Genomic DNA, 18,389 nt, shown 5'->3' on the forward strand with positions numbered 1-18,389 from the left:
CTGTTTCTTTAATGCTCAGTCTTGCATAGCTGTAGAGCCTCACAGCCTCTTGCCTGGCCTGAGAATCTGCTGTCTCTTCCTACTTCTTATTGTTTCACCAAACCATCGGCAGTATTGCTGCTTTTGGATTTTGGGGTTTATGGCGTCTTTTTAAGAAGTATTAATTAAACGTATTGTGCAAGGCACTGTTCTAGGCATAATAAAGATGAGATTTCTATCCACAAGGACGTTGGAGTCTAAATATATCAATGTTTTGGGGATTTGTAACATATTTGGACTTGTTTAAGCAGATTGTGACAGTTTTAAAAAAAGAAAAAGGTCAGTCCCATTCTATTGGGCTGCGTTGGTGACTGGTAAGTCATTTAACTTGCCGGTTCTGATGGAGAAGATAGTCTAGGTAATTGCACAGGGTCTTCCAGCTTAGAAATTCTGTGCTAATCCATTGTCATCTGTTTGACTTTGGTCTTGAATGGCACCATTTAGTTTGACAATGAGAACAATGTTCCCTCAGGCATGGAGGATCCTCTTTAAGGGGAGCTTCTCATTGAGATCGCCTGAGGAATTCGTACTTAATGTTGTACAGCCTAAGTTCCCTCAGTTCGCCTCTTTCTTATGCAGTATTTATGATTGATGTTAAATTTCATTTGAATATTTGTAGTTGAAAAGAAGAAAGATGAAAACTAAGCAATAATAGCTCACATATGCGTCACATAAAACCCAGTCATTCTTTGATGTCTGATTGCTCACTGCTAGTGAGAGGAATAGTCCTAGGATCCTTCTGCCTTTTTCTTTCCTCCCATTATCCTTTATGTCTTATACTCATTAAAAACCTATCCTATCGAAGGGATAAGGAAGAATGTCACTCAAGATGGAAACTTCCTGTGACTTGGACCTGATCCCAGAGATGGGATTTGTCTGTTAGTACTCTTCGAGGGCCTGTGGGTAAATGAGCGAAAGTCTTGTATTCTTTTCTTATGTTTGTTTTAGCAACTGACGAAGTCAAATATAATTCTTAGCCCAGAGCACTTTTTTTCTATTAGAAAAAATGCTATGAGAGGAATATATTAGGAGTTTGGGGAAATGGAAGAGGGCTTTTATGGCCACAGTGAATGGGAGGTACCACTGACGTTTACTATGAGTTGAGGATGCGGAGACCCTGGGGCATGCTTTGCAATGTGGAGAAGTGCCACTCAGTGAAGAACGGTCCCATCCACAATGCAATAGTGCCCCTCCAGGGGAGCATTAGCCCACGGGTCGCTTTCAGCCTGGTTCTGCTCATGCAAGTGACTCTGAATGGTCTTTATCTTTGCAGACGTTACGAGCAGCTGGGAAAACGTACATGATCTTCTTCGTCTTGGTCATCTTTGTGGGGTCTTTCTATTTGGTGAACTTGATCTTGGCTGTGGTGGCCATGGCTTATGAAGAGCAGAATCAGGCAACGCTGGAGGAGGCAGAGCAGAAAGAGGCTGAATTCAAAGCAATGTTGGAGCAACTTAAGAAGCAACAGGAAGAGGCACAGGTTAGTGATTAATTCTTTGCAACAGTCCTGCCTGCCCGGTCACCGTGACTAAGGCCCCTCTGATTGCCACTCTGATTGATCTCTTCTAGGCACATTGTCAAATAGAAGTTATTGATCTGATTAAAATACACTTAACAACTGCACATGGTTCTTGCAACTATTCCATTTGTCTTAATCATCAAATTATTTATTAATATGATCTTTTGTTGAATTTATCAACTGTTCAGTGTTCAGATGCCATGAGGCTGTGGAGGAAAAATAAGTGGCCAGAGAAGTTTATCTACACTGAGTAGCCAGATTATTATGATCTCTGAACACATAATAATCTGGCCACTCAGTGTATATCCTATATAATAAAAGGTTAATATGAAAATTGTCCCCTCAACCAGGAGTTTGACCAGCAGGTAGGCAGGCCAACCGCCCATGTTCTCTCCCCCTGGCCAGGCTGGCTGGACCCCACTCATGCATGAATTCATGCACCAGGCCTCTAATATATATATATAGAGAGAGAGAGAGAGAGAGTGGCCAGATTATTAAGCATTCAGAGATCATAGTAATCTGGCCACTCAGTGTAGTGCTTCATGTCAACATAGCCTTTTTGTTGAGGAGAACATTAGGATCTCCTTCAGAGATTTTCTGTGGTCTTAAAAAAAGTATTGATGGTAATTAAAAATAAGATATAGATAAAATTCTAAAGTAAAATTTGAAAAACAAGTTTATAATGCCAGCACCCTAACACTTTACTTTCTAATTCTTAGCCAAATATACATGTATTTTTATATTGTCGGGTCCATCTGTATAATATAGTTTCTTAGCATTCATTTTCAGAGTTGCCCAGAAAAGATTGTTTGGCGCCAAGAAGGCAGCCAAATTCTTATCTGAGATACTCAAGAGGATAAATCCCGACGTTCTCACCACTGGGCCCTGCTCTGATTCCTTGGTGCTGTGAGCCACAATACAGGTTCAACTGGAAAATGGACAGGGCCTGGCCCTGGCCAGTCTCCTAACCGGCTGGTTCTCCTTTCTCCTCTTCTCACTCTTTTCCCCGTCTAAGGGAAAGGAACTGCTTGGCTGTGGGGGCTGCAGGCGATGCTTCTGACCTCACCTTTGCTGTGGCTCCTTCCCCAGGCTGCTGCGATGGCCACCTCAGCAGGAACAGTCTCGGAAGATGCCATTGAGGAAGAAGGAGAGGAAGGGGAAGGCTCACCTAGGAGCTCGTCTGAACTCTCTAAGCTCAGTTCCAAGAGCGCGAAGGAAAGACGGAACAGGAGGAAGAAGAGGAAGCAGAAGGAGCTCTCTGAAGGAGAGGAGAAAGGGGATCCTGAGAAGGTGTTTAAGTCTGAGTCAGAAGATGGCATGAGGAGGAAGGGCTTCCGGCTGCCAGACAACAGGATCGGGAGGAAGTTCTCCATCATGAACCAGGTAAACACTGCACTGGGTCAAACAGCCTGAGAAATTCTGGTCTTCCTAATCTCACTCTGTTCTCATTCCTCTTCGGCTTTACATTTTCCAGACTCACCCCTGCATCCTCGGGCCTGCCTTTCCATGCTCCAGGTTTTTCTCTTCTAGGAGGAAGTGTTACTGGCGTATTAGGACCATCTCTGCTCTGAAGCAGCCTAGGGCAATGTGGCGGCCTTTGGCAGATAGCATAAAGTCTGAGTCTCATCAGCAAGCTCATGTTCTAAAACATAGGGAAGAACTGTTCCCCTCTTAGTCTCTGAACATCAGAACTTAGCACAAACACCTCTGTTAAAGAATTACATATAATTGTAGATTTTAAAAAAGTGATGAAACTCTTTAGATCACCTTATTTGAATGTGGCAAGTTCTAGTAATTATTCTAGATATATAGTGTCATGCTGATAAATTATTCCTTGGTAGATTAAAAGCCCCTATTTACCCAACTTTGGAAACTAAGAGAAAGGGGGGGGGGGCGCTAATGGATAATTATTGAGCATTCTATTACCGTAAATATCATATAACAACATAACATATATTTTTATTTCAAAGAACACCAGCCACTAAAATCCAACTTTTAGGCCATTTAATTCTCCATTTTAAAGAAATGCCGGAAAGTTTGTAAGGTATAGAATAGATAACAGTTACTGGTTATGGCATTGTATCCAGTGTCTTCCTGTTTCCAGGGATGATTCTTTGCTTTTTTTGTTTGTCATTCCTCACCTGAGGATATTTTTCCATTGATCTTTAGAGAAAATGGAAGGGAGGGAGAGAGACAGAGAGAGAAACATCGATGTGAGAGAGACATCCCAAACATGCCCTGACCAGGCAGAGATCAAATCTGTAACTGAGATATGTGCCCTTGACCAGAATAGAATTCAGGATCCTTCAGTCCATGGGCCAACACTCTATCCACTGAGCCAAACCAGCTAAGGCGAGGATATGCTTATTAATCATGGAGAGGGAGGAAGGAAAGAGGAGAACAGAGACAGAGTCATAGATTGGTTGACTCTCATAGGCACCCTGACTAGGTATTAAACCCAAAACCCAGATATGTGCCCTGACTGGGAATCGAACCTACAATCTTTTTGGTGTACAGGATGACACTCCAACTAACTGAGCCACCCAGCTGGGGCCACTGTTTCTTTTTTGCATCCCTCTCTTCCCAGTTAAGTCTTTTGCTAGTCCTATTCATTTTATCAGAACAGAATTTCACATGTCCATTCCCTTCATTCTGGTCTTATTAATCTGATCTTAGTTCAGACTTGTATAATTTTGTTCTTCTACAGTTATCCACTGCAGTTTCATCCCCTCTGGCCCTCCCTCTCCTTTGTGTTTTGTCCTGTCAGCAGATGGCTTCCTAAAACATAGCTCTCATTATTAATGGAGGCCTGCCATATATGGTCAAGGATTATGCGAGGTCCTAGAGATTAAAAGATGATTCAGATACCATCCCTGTCCTAGAAGCTTCCAGTGTAGTGGAGCAGCCAGACACTTTAAAAAAATTATTTATGTAATAGCATTGGTGGCAATATTTCATAATTGAGATATGCTGTGTTGGGAGACACAGATCTCTTCCAACCCAGAGGTTTAGCACAGATTTTCTGGGAAAGGTAAATAAAGGATAAATAGCAATTTACCAGGTAATGTATGTGTGTGTGTGTTGGTGAGGGAGCAGTTAGAAGGAAGGGCATTTGAAGAAAGGTATGTTCCAGTTTGGATATACCAGGTGGAATTATTTGTTGGATAACCAAATAGAATGGTCTTTTAGGCACACATATAGTCAAATGATAGCTCACAGGAAGAGGTCCTAAGCTGAGGAGTGGTGACTGAAATGCAATTTGATGAAATTACTCAAAAATATTGTGCCAAGCCAAGACCGGTTTGGCTCAATGGATAGAGCGTCGGCTTGGGGACTGAAGGGTCCCGGGTTCGATTCTGGTCAGGGGCATGTACCTTGGTTGCGGGCATATCCCCAGTAGGGGGTGTGCAAGAGGCAGCTGATCGATGACTCTCTCTCATCGATGTTTCTAGCTCTCTATCTCTCTTCCTTCTTCTCTGTACAAAATCAATAAAATATATTTTAAAAATATATATATATATTGTGCCGAGCGACAGAACAGTGGGCCAGAGACACAGCCACTGGCATCCATGCGCGGCGGAGATGAAGCTCAGGAAGGAACATAAGTGAGCAGCCATCAGTGCTGCTAAGAGAACCGAGAGTTCGGTAAAGCCAAGAGAACTCACGGGTTGGAGAAGGTGGGGAAGTGACCAATGGATTGACATTTAACAGAGATGCTTCATGAGATCAAAAGTGAAAGTGTTTGTTGAATTTGGCAGTCTAAAGCACTGAGAACTTTAAAAACACGTTTCGGTACGGGGTAAGGTTGGATGTTAAATTGAGTGGGAGACAATGAGCATAGACTTCCCACTTTAAATATTCTTTATTTAAAGAATATGGGTGAAAATAAGCATTTTTATAATATGGGAGGAGGGAAGCCCAGAAGAAGGGGAGATAGAGGTAGAAAATGAGGTAGAATGGAAAAGAAAACGTAGCAGTCTTGGAAGATGTAGTCTCTAATAAGAAAAGGGCTCCTTGTTCCCCCGAACATTGGGAAAATAGGGAAGGTTGGGCATGGGTAAGTTTATAGTTAGGAAGATCATACCTGACAGTCCCTAGTTTTCAATAAGGTAGAAAATTTAAAATCTTATTGAAGGGAATGAGAGGCTGAGTAGGGGTTTAAAGAGAATATTGACCGCTTAAAATAGTTAATAAGAATGGGAGAGAGAATTCCTGCCATCAGATTTACTCTACTTACTAATGAAGTCCCAGCCCTTTAGCATGGGATGTATAGCTCTTCCCCTTCTCCTGGACACAGTCTGCCTTTTCAGTCTCTAGTCACTAAGTGAACTACTAGGTGCTTCTCGCATACGTTTGTTTTCTACCCTCTGTTTTGCTCTAAATACACCCTAAGATGCCCCGTTTTTCCATCTCTGAATGTCTGCTTCATACTTACTTACTCTTCACATTCTTCTCTCAAGAAACATTTCCTGACCTCCCCGATTCCACACCCAAATGAAAATTATTTCATCTTTTCATTATTTTTTACACATACCTCTTTATTCTCCGTGATATTATATTTTCTTACGTTCATATCCTCTTAAAGTCCTAAAGCCAACACTTGCTTCTTTGCACATGGTTAGCATTCAGATACGTGTTGGACAAATTAATGAAGGCCTTTTATAAGACTGATATTTAACCCCATCTGGGACTTCTTTATGGCCTGGAGCCAGCTGTCTCACCTTTACCTCACCTTTCTCCTAGGTGAAAAGTATGATTGCAGCTTTGTTGTAATCCAACTTTTTACTGGCAAGCCATCACTGAGCTAGTTAGTGCTGTTAACACTTTGCTATTGAATGGTCTCTGATTAATCCAGACACTTTAGCACAGAGTTGTACTGATTGCTCCATAGCTCAAAGCATAAATCTGGGCTTCTAAGAGGTCCTGCTTTGCATGAAAATGTTCACTTCCTCTGATTTCCCCACTTGACAAAGATTGTCGATTTCCACAGGCCATGGTTGACTGCCAAGACTTGCTTAGAAGCCCCACAAGATAGTAATAGTCTTTGTACCAGGACTTCCCTGCAGTTTCTCTGACTTTATCTGGAAGAATGGCTGAAGAGACTGAGGGCTAGAGAGATGAACTAACTTGTCTAAGGTTATATAGCTAGTAAACGTTAGTGTCAGGATTTGAACCAGGTCCCTCTGACTGCAGAGCAAAGCTTGTGTCTATAAGCACTACAGTCTATAGTCTCCCCTTCCTACTCACCTCCACGCATGCATGCGCATCTCTCCTCTTGGCTTGATGATGCATGTGGCTTCAGTTTCCCACGGCACAGTTCAGGTGCATGTCAGTGTCCTTCACTGCCAGGTCTTTGGCACCCTCTTGAGACATCTGCCCAACCCATCTCCTACCCATCTATAATAATAAAACCTCAATATGCTAGTTAGACTGGATAGCCGAACGACCTTCTGGACATCATTTTGGATGTCATTCCGGATATCCTTACAGATGAAGCTGCAGTAGCAGGGGCTGAGGCAGAGGCAGTTAGGGGCAATCAGGCAGGCAGATGAGCAGTTGGGGGTGACCATGCAGGCAGAGTGGTTAGGGGCGATCAGGCAGAGGTGGTTAGAGGCGATCAGGCAGGCAGATGAGCAGTTAGGGGCAATCAGGCAGGCAGGCAGGCAGGCAAGCAGGCAAGCAATTAGGAGCCAGCAGTCCTGGATTGTGAGAGGAGTGTCTGACTGCTGGTGTAGGCCCCATCCTGTAGGGCAGTCGGACATCCTCATGAGAGGTCCTGGATTGCGAGAGGGTGCAGGCTGGGCATGCACAAGTTTCTTGCACTGTGCCTCTAGTTTCCCTATAAAATTACTGCTGTGTTTTTTAGGCTTAGGACAATTTATAAATATTAGGTTGAGTCCATTTTTGCAAAGTATTTTAATTACTGTATTGCACCAGTTCTCTCTTTCTGGTCTTAGGACCCCTTTGTATTTTTAAAAATTAGTGAGGACCTTAAAGAGCTTTTTAAAAAGTGCTTTTATTATATTAGAAGAAATTATAATTAAAAATTGTTAAATATTTACTGATTTATTTTAAAATAATAATGATAAAACTGATTATATTTTAATACAAGTTTAATACATATTTTTGTAATAAGTAACTTTCTCAGAACAAAAAAATTCATGGAACTTTGACACTGGAGGGGCCCAAGATGGCGGTGTAGGTAAATACTGGTCCTCGCTGAGAAGGGGTATATAGAACTCAGGAACTTGACTGGATGGGACAACTTACCTTCAGACATACCTATTAAGATCTTGCTAAGCCTGGCTAGTGTGACTCAGTGGTTGAGTGTCGACTTATGAACCTGGAGGTCATGGTTTGATTCCTGGTCAGGGTACACGCCCAGGTTGCAGGCTCAGTCCCCAGGGGGAGCATGTAGGAGGCAGCCAATCAGTGATTCTCTCTCATCATTGATATTTTGATCTCTCCTTTCCTCTCTGAAATCAATTTTTTTTTTAATTTTTAAGGAGAGATAAAGCATGTGTTTAAAGAACTGTAGTAAAAGGTAGAGCATAAGAACCCTGAAAGGGGCTCAGGACTGTGGGAAGATTAAGGAAGTTGGTAGAGGAGAACCAAGAGGATTTCCACAGCTGAACAGAGAGTGGAAATGGAGAAAATAAAGATCTAAGGGCAGTGTGCCTGAATGGCAAGGTATACGAGGGGGAAGAGTGAAAGGGAAAATAAATTGGGTGTTAAAGGTGATCATGGGATTTAGCCAAGGAGCTCAGGAGTGTCTGTGTCCTGCCTTGATCTGGCCACATTTCTCTCTGGTGAAGCCCTCATGGTGCAAGGCAGATATTTATGCCCAAGGCACAGTTTATTAACACGCAAGCGTATGCTCTGAACCTCGGTGTTCTATGTTAAACTCACCTGAACAGGAAGGAAGAACCTCAAGGATACTGCCAATCTCCTCTGTAACCAATCTTGGGGTATTACTGTCTTAATCATGTTTGTTCTCCATATTTTAGGGTGCTCTGACATTACAGGAGCCTGCTGGCAGGGTAGGGACTGCCCCTCCCAGTACAGGCTTAATTCCTAGAGGCTACTTGCCTGGAAGTATGCCTTTCATATGCAAAACCCTTATTTCCCAACCTTTTCCTTTTATCTAACTCTCACACATCCAGTCAGTACCCTGTTTCCCGGAAAATAAGACAGTGTCCTATATTAATTTTTTCTCCCAAAGTTTCGCTAGGTCTTTTTTTCAGGGGATGTCTTATTTTTCCATGTGCTAGGTCTTATTTTCGGAGGATGTCTTATTTTTGGGGAAACACGGTATTTCCCCTGCTCTGAATCCCTCCAGGGCCAACTACTGGGCAACTGAGACCACACCTATAGCCCAGAGCCTGCCTGGAATTACTTAAACCAGTGGCCCACTGCTCTGTTGACTAATGAGTTTACCAACCACTGATGTAGACTCTGGATTCCAATAATTACAGGCTGTTGTTTCTTGTGATTAAGTCTCTATCCCAGTTGTAGGTAAACTCATTAGTCAACAGAGCAACAAACCACGGCTCTGACCACTGCCCTAAGGTATAAAAATCTTTGAGGTCCCAAACAAAAAGACAATTGAAAATATTAGTATCTACAAAGTTTTCTTTAATCCAGTAAATGTAAACCCATCGTAAGGATTTCTGAATTTATTTCTGACACACTTCTGAAACAGAGTTATAGTCAAGGGTAACGGAATGTTTTAAGTTCAGGAGCAGGTGGTTACCACTGGGATACATATTAATAAATTTATTTTTTAAAACTAGGTCATACTTTCTCCTGTGAAAATAAGTCTGATTTGGCCAGTTGCTCTGGCAGTGAGAGCATAGACATTTTCATAAGTTAAATGAGTCAAATCTATGGTTTTGAGGTAAATATTTTTAAAGCGTATGATAAGGTAAAATCGCTTTATTAAAAAAATTAATGTTGGCATTGATATATAGAAATTAACAATATTTGGGTTATTCTAATCTTTTCTGTTGGGTTAAATAAGGTTCCTTTAAGTAAAGGAGTAAACCCTGTAAGAGTAGCCCATATAATTATTAGCAATAATAAATAAAGCCTTTTTGGTATTCACAGAAATCAAGAAATAGAATGATTCTAATAACTAGGTAGTAAATCCTTGTTGGGTATAACAAATCTTTGCTTTTCAAAAATTGAGAGGGACTAATTTAATTGCTACCAGTAAATCCTTAAAATAAATTTTATATGTGAGGGCATAGAATTTGACAAGAGTTCAAAGAAGTGAGTAACATTACTGTAACAAAATTCTTCTGTTCTAAGATACTGTTTATGTTAATAAAAGTTTCTCAGCACCTAAATTGAGTATTAAAAAGGGGAGAAGGGAGTTGATGTTGGGCCATGTTTCATTCTAATAATACGTAATACTATCTACAAATATTTACACATCAAAAACACCAATTGAAGAAAATCTCACCTATCTCATTAAGAGATACATTTTTATAATTTTTTTAAAGCTTAGTAATTACTTATAAAGCATATATTTATGTATCATGGTCAATTGTGTTAATAGACTAATAATTCAGGAGGGTTTTTAAATTTCTCCGAGACTCATGGTCATGGGAAAATTAAACATTTTTTAAAATATAGTTTATAATTTTTTGCAGAAAAGTATGTAAAGGTGATCAGTAAAAAAAACAAAGTATAAGATACACATTAGCATAAAATTACCTAGGGAATGTAGAAAGGAAATTCTAGTTGAAGGAGAAAGAAACGAGGGAAAATTTCTAAGTGGTAAAGAAGAGATTTATTTTCAAACATCAGTGCTGAGAACTACATAATTTACAAATACGGAAACTCTTGGTGAAAAGACTTTACGTTGAGTTTAAAATAACGCGGAAGGGAACATGAATAATTTCCAGTTGAACAAAAACGCGCGAAGCTCACCATTGGCCTAGCACTTGACCTCCAGGCGTGCTCTGCTTCGAGGACTGGCAAGTGGTACCCACTCTTACATCCTTTCTCGTTGCCGTGCGGCATGAGTCTCCCTTGGGTAAGTGAGAGGCACACAGACAAGTTTCCCAGCGCTCAGGCTACAGAGCATGAGGGGAAAGGGTGCTTCTGGGCCTGAGTGAACAGAAGCAGAGTTTCTCACTGGTTGACTGGTTTAAAGCAGGTGTAGCTCAGGGCTGAGGGGCCAGGAGAAGTGGGTCCTCACGGGGACCGAGCAGCTGTAGGAATGGAGCATCCCAGGTGCTTTCTGCAAACACCGGCGCTCTGACCACTGGAATGCAAGGATGGGCCGGGCTGGGGAGCGGGCAGCCTTTGCTCGGGCTTTGGGGTCAGCTTCCTTCCCCAGACCTGCCACTCTCTCTCTCTTTCTGCCCCACAGTCGCTGCTCAGCATCCCGGGCTCCCCGTTCCTCTCCCGCCACAACAGCAGGAGCAGCATCTTCAGCTTCAAGGGCCCCGGGCGGTTCCGGGACCCGGGCTCGGAGAACGAGTTCGCGGACGACGAGCACAGCACGGTGGAGGAGAGCGAGGGCCGCCGCGACTCGCTCTTCATCCCGATCCGCGCGCGCGAGCGGCGCAGCAGCTACAGCGGCTACAGCGGCTACAGCCAGGGCAGCCGCTCCTCGCGCCTCCTGCCCAGCCTGCGGCGCAGCGTCAAGCGCAACAGCGCGGTGGACTGCAACGGCGTGGTGTCCCTCATCGGCGGCCCCGGCTCCCACATCGGCGGGCGGCTCCTGCCAGAGGTGAAAATAGATAAGGCAGCTACCGATGACAGTGTAAGGAAGTAAACGTATGGACCGAGGCTAGGCTTGGCCGTGGCCGCTCCCTTCCGCGCCCTGCGCTGCTCACTCCTGGTCTCCCCCCACCCCCTGCCCCGCATTCTTGTTTCTTTCTCCCCCACAACCCAGCCAGTTCTCTCCTGGTTCCTTTCTGTTTCTCTCTTCGTCCCTCCTCCCTCCCCCCTTTACTCTCCCTTTCCCTTTTACTGTTATTATTTGCTCCAATTTCCCATCTTTCCTTGTTTCTGATTATTCCTCTTCCTCCACTGACTCCTTCTTTGATGTTGCCTCCTTTCTCTTCATCTTTGGAAGTCTCTATCTGCCTGTCTGTCTCTCCCCTCCCTCCCCCCACCTGCTGTGACGGAGCAGACCCTGCCCCGGCGGAATGAGGCGGAATGAGACCGAGTCTGAGCAGGGTTAGAACTACCGCAGCTTCTCCCGGCCACGTCCTCTCTCCTCCGAGGGAAACAGCTTGGACTTTAAAGCTCTTATCTTTCCATTTAAAAGAGCAGTATGGTTTTGAATAATGTCCTAAGAATTGAGGTGTGATTTTTCCAAAGAGGAGTGTGCGTACAGGATGCTGAGGGTGGGAGACGGAGGAGAGGTTAAGGAAGACACTGCAGGCCTGGACCTAGACATCAAAGGGATTGAAATGGAAATAAATCCAAGGAGGGGGAAATAGAAGGTTGGGGCAGGCACACATGGTGTACGGGGGATGATGGAAAAGGGAAGCAAAAGATTAATTTTAAATGTAATCAAATGTCAGGCTCCGGAGGAGTTGAATATAATAGCTGCACAGAATCTCTTGTCTAGGGGTTTGGATAATGGCTCTCCTCTTTGGGAAAACAGTCTCTTAACATTTCTTTAAATTCTAAGCTGTGTATACCTTCTTTTTTTTTTTTTTTCTGGTTTTGAATTCTTATAACCTCAGTGATCCTAATCCTTCTTACCTCAAATTCCTTAACTTTCCTCGGTCCCTCCTTAGCTGTATGAGCTCCCTGAGATAGCATGTCAGTCTGTGGTGTTCTAACACTTGCGTTTCCTCTAACACAGCATGAAGATAGCCAATCCTTTAAGTAGCATGATGCATGGGGGAGGAAAACGGGACAATCAAGGGTGGGATTATTCAGGATTGGCCTGTTTTTAGCAGTTGTTGGCTGTACAGAGATTCAAAAGGCAATCAGGGGGTATTTGAAATCGCCTTTTCTTTCCCTGCCTTTTAATTTAAAAGCAAAATACTTTCCCCCTTACATTTGTATAGCTCTTTACAAGCTGCAAGTTACTTTTACGTGTATAATTTAATTTGTTCTGAATAAAAATTCCCTAAGGCTGACAAAATGGAGATAGACTATGATTCCAGTGTTTTAGGTGGGGAAGCAGACTCAGAGAATTTGTGCTCCTTGAGGTCACACAGCTTATCACTGAGAGAGCCGGAATCTCAGACCTTTCAGAAACCCCAGTCTGGTGTTTCTGAGTTCATTTTAATGTCTTCTCTGCACAGTCACATAGCATTGCTCTTCTGGAAAACTGTTTGTGGAAAATCAGCAATAATTGCTCTAGCTGGTTTGGCTCAGTGAATAGAGTGCCAGCCTTTGGACTGAAGGGTCCCAGGTTCAATTCCAGTCTATGGCACGTACCTTCGTTGCAGGCTCAATCTCTGGCCCTGTGTGGGAGGCAACCAATTGATGTGTCTCTCTCACATCGATGTTTCCCTCTCTCTACTTCTCCCCCTCCTTCCACTCTCTTTAAAAGTCAATGGGAAAATATTCTTGTGTGGGGATTAACAAACAAACAGACAAAAAACAAGAAAATCCGCAATAAAAGGGACAATAATAATAACACACAGTGGTTACACAATCCCTTCCAAACCAGATAGTTGGTCAAAATAACTGTTTTATTATCTTTACTTTAAATTTGGTTAGTGTTTGATTTTCCCTAATTCTATGTCTAGAGGTCAATTTGGGGCTCCACAATTAGATAGATAATTATATTCTCTGAAAAAAACAAGCAATGATATCAAAGAGAATGATATCAGCATGGACAGTAAAGTGGGGACAATTCAGATGCTGAGAACCAAATTAAATGTTAATATCCCGACAGTTCTTGAAAATATTTAAGCTCAGTTATGCATCTTGTTGTTTTTTTGTAGAGAAGGTATTAGAAAAGGTGCCCACGAGGGAGCTTGGGCTCAGCTTATGGCCGAGGAGCAGGCTTGGGGGTTTGGTTTGGTTTGGTTTGGTTTGGTTAGCAGCTTCTGTTGTGCTGTGTGGGAGAAAAATTGGAGAGGCAGTTGAGAAGATGGCCGTGGAATGCAAGGCTTTCTGCACCTCCTTGCATTGTAACGGCAGAGCTCTGCCTTTGGGTGATTGGAAGCCTCCACACTCAACACCCTGTGAGCAGTGGTCCCAAGTGATGATGGTGACAGACTTGAGGATTCCCAAGACAAAGGGGTCAGATCCCGAAGTGGCAGGAGGATGAAGTAGGGAGGAGTCTGTCATGCCCAATAGGAAAGGCTATTTTGTCAGAAGCCATCAATAACTTCCTAGTTGTTCATGGTGTGACGAAATGTCTGAGTTTCATTCATAGGCCAAAAGACAAAACAGAAACAGAATGCATATAGTTTGTGTGTTATATCAGATCTATAGGAAAGCAGATTGCATATAGAAAAAAAAATGACTGACTAAAATTAACAGTAGTTGCCTTTGGAAGGGGAAAGTACTACTTCTGTCTTTCTTATACTTTTCGGTTCTTTCCAGTTTTCTACAGGGGGCATAGTATTTATAGCTACCACATACTGAGTTCTCACTACACTCTGCTGAGCACTTCATATGCATGATCTCATTTGATTCTTATAACCACCTTATTCCGTAGGCATTTTATCCTATTAACAGATGAGATTCAGAAATGGAGTGACTTTGGGAAATGAAACTTGAACCAAGGTCTTCCTGATGCCAAAGAGAACTCCCTGGCTGTTTAAATATCAGCTCCTTTTGGGAAGAGGGGAAAACAGTCATTTATCTTGGGACACAACATATTAATAATTTTATGTGCAGAACAGGCCAGATGAGCCATTAGTACCTCTTTGGGCTAAAAAACATTTTGGATGTGTCTGCAGCCATGGATTAACTTATCTTCACCTGAACCATCAGAGTGCCTCCAGTTACACACAAATGCCCCGTGGATCGGTCTAGTAGCCGCTGATGGTTTACAAGCAGCCTCCCACAGGATTAATGTGTAGGCTATGCCACATCTGTGTTTTTTCTTCAGAATCAAATTAAAAAATATATTCCTTATTTAAAAAAAAAAAGACATCCAGCCATCATATCATCAGAATCTTGTCAAAAACTCTGTCACATATTCATTAATTATTCTCTTGTGATTGAGTAGTGATTTTTTTTTGTGATAGTTTAGGAATTTTTACTTTGGTTTTTTTGGTGAAACAGAGGATAAGGGGTTGAAAAGTAGGTGAGAATCATAGCTCTTCCCTCGTTAAGAAGGCAAATGCCACTGACAATCCAAAATCAAACATAATCCAGAAATTCCAACATATTAGCTTGCAAGTGTACAAACATCTCATTTCATGCATACAGCCCCTGCCCTATAAGATAGATACCCCCGTTGTCTGCATTTCACTGAGGGGGAAACCAAGGCTTAGAACGTTCTTGGTTGCACAGTAAGCAGTAGAGTTAGGATTTGAATCTAACTGCAGAATGTTAACCAAAGCCCAAGTTCTTTATTTACTTGCGTGAGCCTGAAAAATTAACCTCTCTAAGCCTATTTCCATGCCTGTAATAAAAAGATAAAAGGGCCTTTGTTATAGGGCTATTGTGAACATTAAATGTAAAATGTAATAGCATATAAAATGTGAAGCATATTATTGGATCCATTCTTGCTATTCAGGTTCTTCCAATCCAGTTTCTATTTCTCTCCCTATAATTTTTTTTTTTTTGGACGTTTTAGCCCTAAAAAGTAGACAGTGGGGTTTCTGCTGAATTGCTTGCCTTGGAGAAGATGGGGTTCCTTCTGAGATTCTAAAGATCCTTTCTCTGGGAAGGAGAAATAATTGTACAGTTATTTTAAAGCAAAACACTACAAAATTTTGAGAGACTTGAATGGAGATAAATGGCTAGATTCCAAGGTCACTTCTAAAATGCTCTAAATTTTAGCTCCAAGAAAGGTGACTGGACTGGATGTTAGGTTCCCATGATGCATTTTCATCTGGAAGCAATTTAGAATCAATAGCAAGTTGAGCCTCCTTGGGCAGAGCTGCAGGAACGGGGCAGAATCTATTCTCTGCAGAGGTTGCAGAGGATCTGAGGACAGCTACAATTTAGGAGTTGGAAGTCAGGGGCTAGATGTTCTAATACACTTTGCATTTGGGTTAAGAGAAATGGAACAAATATATACTGGGTTTAAATTTCAAAGAACAAAAGGAAGGTTCTCAATTTCTTCCTCTGTTGCTGATAGTTTTGTACCAAGGTTCCTTAGAAGCTGAATTTTCAAAAGGCAGAGGCTCCTGACTTTTTCAAAAAGTCATTCATCCTCCTCCTCCTCCTTCCCCAACAAAATGAAACGAAGGAAAGAAAACATTTGTATACACCTCCATTTACCAAACACAGAACCTGAAAGGATAGGGAGGAGGGTGGGAAAGTGTGTGTCATCTTTCCTCTAGGTCTCATCCTAGGTGAGAGAATCAGGCAGTGGGACCAAAAGCAGAGGTATACCTCACAGATTCCTGAGCAGATCTGGGTGGAAGGGGGCTGTGACGATGCTTTCTTCACGTAGGAGGGTGTCTGCTGCAGGTTTTCTTTTCTTCGATTGGCTGTAATCTGACCTGAGAAACAATAGCCCATGTTGTTGATGGGAATGTAAAATGATACAGCCACTTCAAATATAGTTTGGCAGTTACTAAAATTTAAAAAAATAGCCAGGGCCGGTTTGGCTCAGTGGTAGAGCGTCGGTCTGCGGACTGAAAGGTCCCAGGTTCGATTCCGGGCAAGGGCATGTACATTGGTTGCGGGCACATCCCCGGTAGGGGGTGTGCAAGAGGCAGCTGGTCGATGTTTATCTCTCATCGACGTTTCTAGCTCTTTATCTCTCTCCCTTCCTCTCTGTAAAAAAATCAATAAAATATATTTTTAAATAAATAAATAAATAAATAAATAAAATTAATAATAATAATAATAATTTAAACATAGAGTTACCATATGACCCAGCAATTCTACTCCTAGAGATATACCCAGGAAAATTGAAAACAGGTGTTTACACAAAAACTTGTACATAAATATTTATAAAATTATTATTCATAATAGCCAAAGAGTAGAAACAACCCAAGTGCCCACCAACTGATGGATGGATAAACAACGGGATACATTGCTACAATGGGATATGACTTAGCCATAAAAAGGAATGAAGGGTTGATATGTGCTACAGCTTGATGACCCTTCAAGAACATTATGCTAATTGAAAGAAGCCAGGCAAAAAGGCCACATGTCCTGCGATCCCATTTATATGAAGTGTTTAAAGAGGCAAACCCATAGAGACAGAAAGCAGATTATTGCTTGCAAGCAACCAGGTAGAGGTGGGGATTGGGATTGTCTGCTAACAGGTACCCCGTTTCTCTTTGGTGCGATTGAAATGCTCTGGAATCAGATTATAGTGATGGTTGTACAGCATTGTAAAAGCCACTGAACTGTACACTTTAAAGTGGTGAAAATGTTGAATTTTATGTTATGTGCATTTTAACTCAAATTTTTTTAAAAAACTGAAAAGAAAGAAACAATATCAAAGTACCTGGACTTTCAGTCCCAATTTTGAAAACTTCACCTAGGAAGGAGGGAGGTCCAGGAACTTCCCCCCATCTTGATGTTCTTTGTACCCTGATTTTAACAGATTAGACTTTCTTAATAGTAAAATGTATTTTTCTCTGGCTGCTCTCTGATCCACCCCTCCCCCCTTCCGCATAGCACTTTTATGTAATGTTCTTTGTAGGCAGCCTTAATTTATGTCGTCGTAAGCAGTTAACAGTGGTGAATATGTTTGCTCTCTCTCTCTCTCCACTAATCAGTCTGATTGATGAGTACTGATTTAACTGAGAGAGGGCATGTATAACCGACAATGGCCCGGTCATAGTATAAAAATAGAGCTTTCACCCACAACCTGCCCAAGAAACCAACCCCCTGTCTACAATATACGGCCCAGGAAGCCAGCCTGCTTTCACTCAAACTTTCACTCAAGCCAAATTTCTATACCTAATGACATTCCAGGAAGCTAAACAATAACTTGTGTATAACATTCAGTCCCAAATGGCCGTGACTTGATTAATAACGGACAACTTCCCTAAGATTTGTCCCTGTGCCAATGTAGGACCAACCAAAGGAAGCCGAATGTGCACCCCTAACCAAGCACATCGGGTGCCTGGCTTCTGGTTCTCCTGCCTCAGCTGCCCAGGCCCACAGCCTTTAATCCGGGCATTCCTGAAGCCTTCAGCCTCCCACCACAATGCCTTCCGATTCCTTTGCTGCTTTTGAGTTTGCGAAAACACACATGTTGTTGGCGGACTCCCTCACCATGTCAGACAGCATACATAATCTGTGTCTTTCTTGTTCAGTTGACTTTGTTTATTTCCAAAATACAGATATATTTTATACAGATTCACACACTCTGCATTCCATATTCCTTTACAAAGGAATTCTCTGGAATCAGTATGGCATTAGTAATGGGAAACCCTCGCCCAAGAGTTACCAGAGTTGTGGGTGAAACCAAAGTAGAGAATGAGCTCTCTGACCAGTTGAGGATTATCCCTTAAGCCCTCTTTACCACAAAATTCTTCCAGAAAGTACCCTCATACGCTCCTTTCCGATCAAGCCCCGCCCCCTTCCAGACAACTGCTTCTGACTTATATCACCATAGATTAGTTTTCTTTCATTCTTGTGGACTCATACAATATGAACTTTTTCTTTGGCTTCTTTCACTCAAAACGATGTTTTAGAGATACAGGCATGTTGTTTTGTGTATCGGTGGTTCACTCCTTGTTATTGATGAGTGGTATTT

The 18,389-nt window shown here is 42.3% G+C and overlaps 1 protein-coding gene across 4 annotated transcripts in view; it reads left to right on the top strand.

Annotated features, from left to right (window-relative positions):
• The window catches only part of SCN8A (sodium voltage-gated channel alpha subunit 8), a 178,920-nt gene that overhangs the window by 101,687 nt on the left and 58,844 nt on the right, over nt 1-18,389 (top strand). For all 4 annotated transcript variants that reach the window (XM_036456540.2, XM_036456543.2, XM_045587995.1 and 1 more), the window contains exons 10-12: nt 1,313-1,519; nt 2,648-2,941; nt 10,938-11,300. In XM_036456540.2, coding sequence (XP_036312433.1) covers nt 1,313-1,519; nt 2,648-2,941; nt 10,938-11,300 — 864 coding nt within the window. The remainder of the gene's footprint in view (nt 1-1,312; nt 1,520-2,647; nt 2,942-10,937; nt 11,301-18,389) is intronic.

This window comes from Pipistrellus kuhlii, unplaced genomic scaffold, assembly GCF_014108245.1.
Source record: "Pipistrellus kuhlii isolate mPipKuh1 unplaced genomic scaffold, mPipKuh1.p scaffold_m20_p_3, whole genome shotgun sequence".
NCBI lineage: Eukaryota > Metazoa > Chordata > Mammalia > Chiroptera > Vespertilionidae > Pipistrellus > Pipistrellus kuhlii.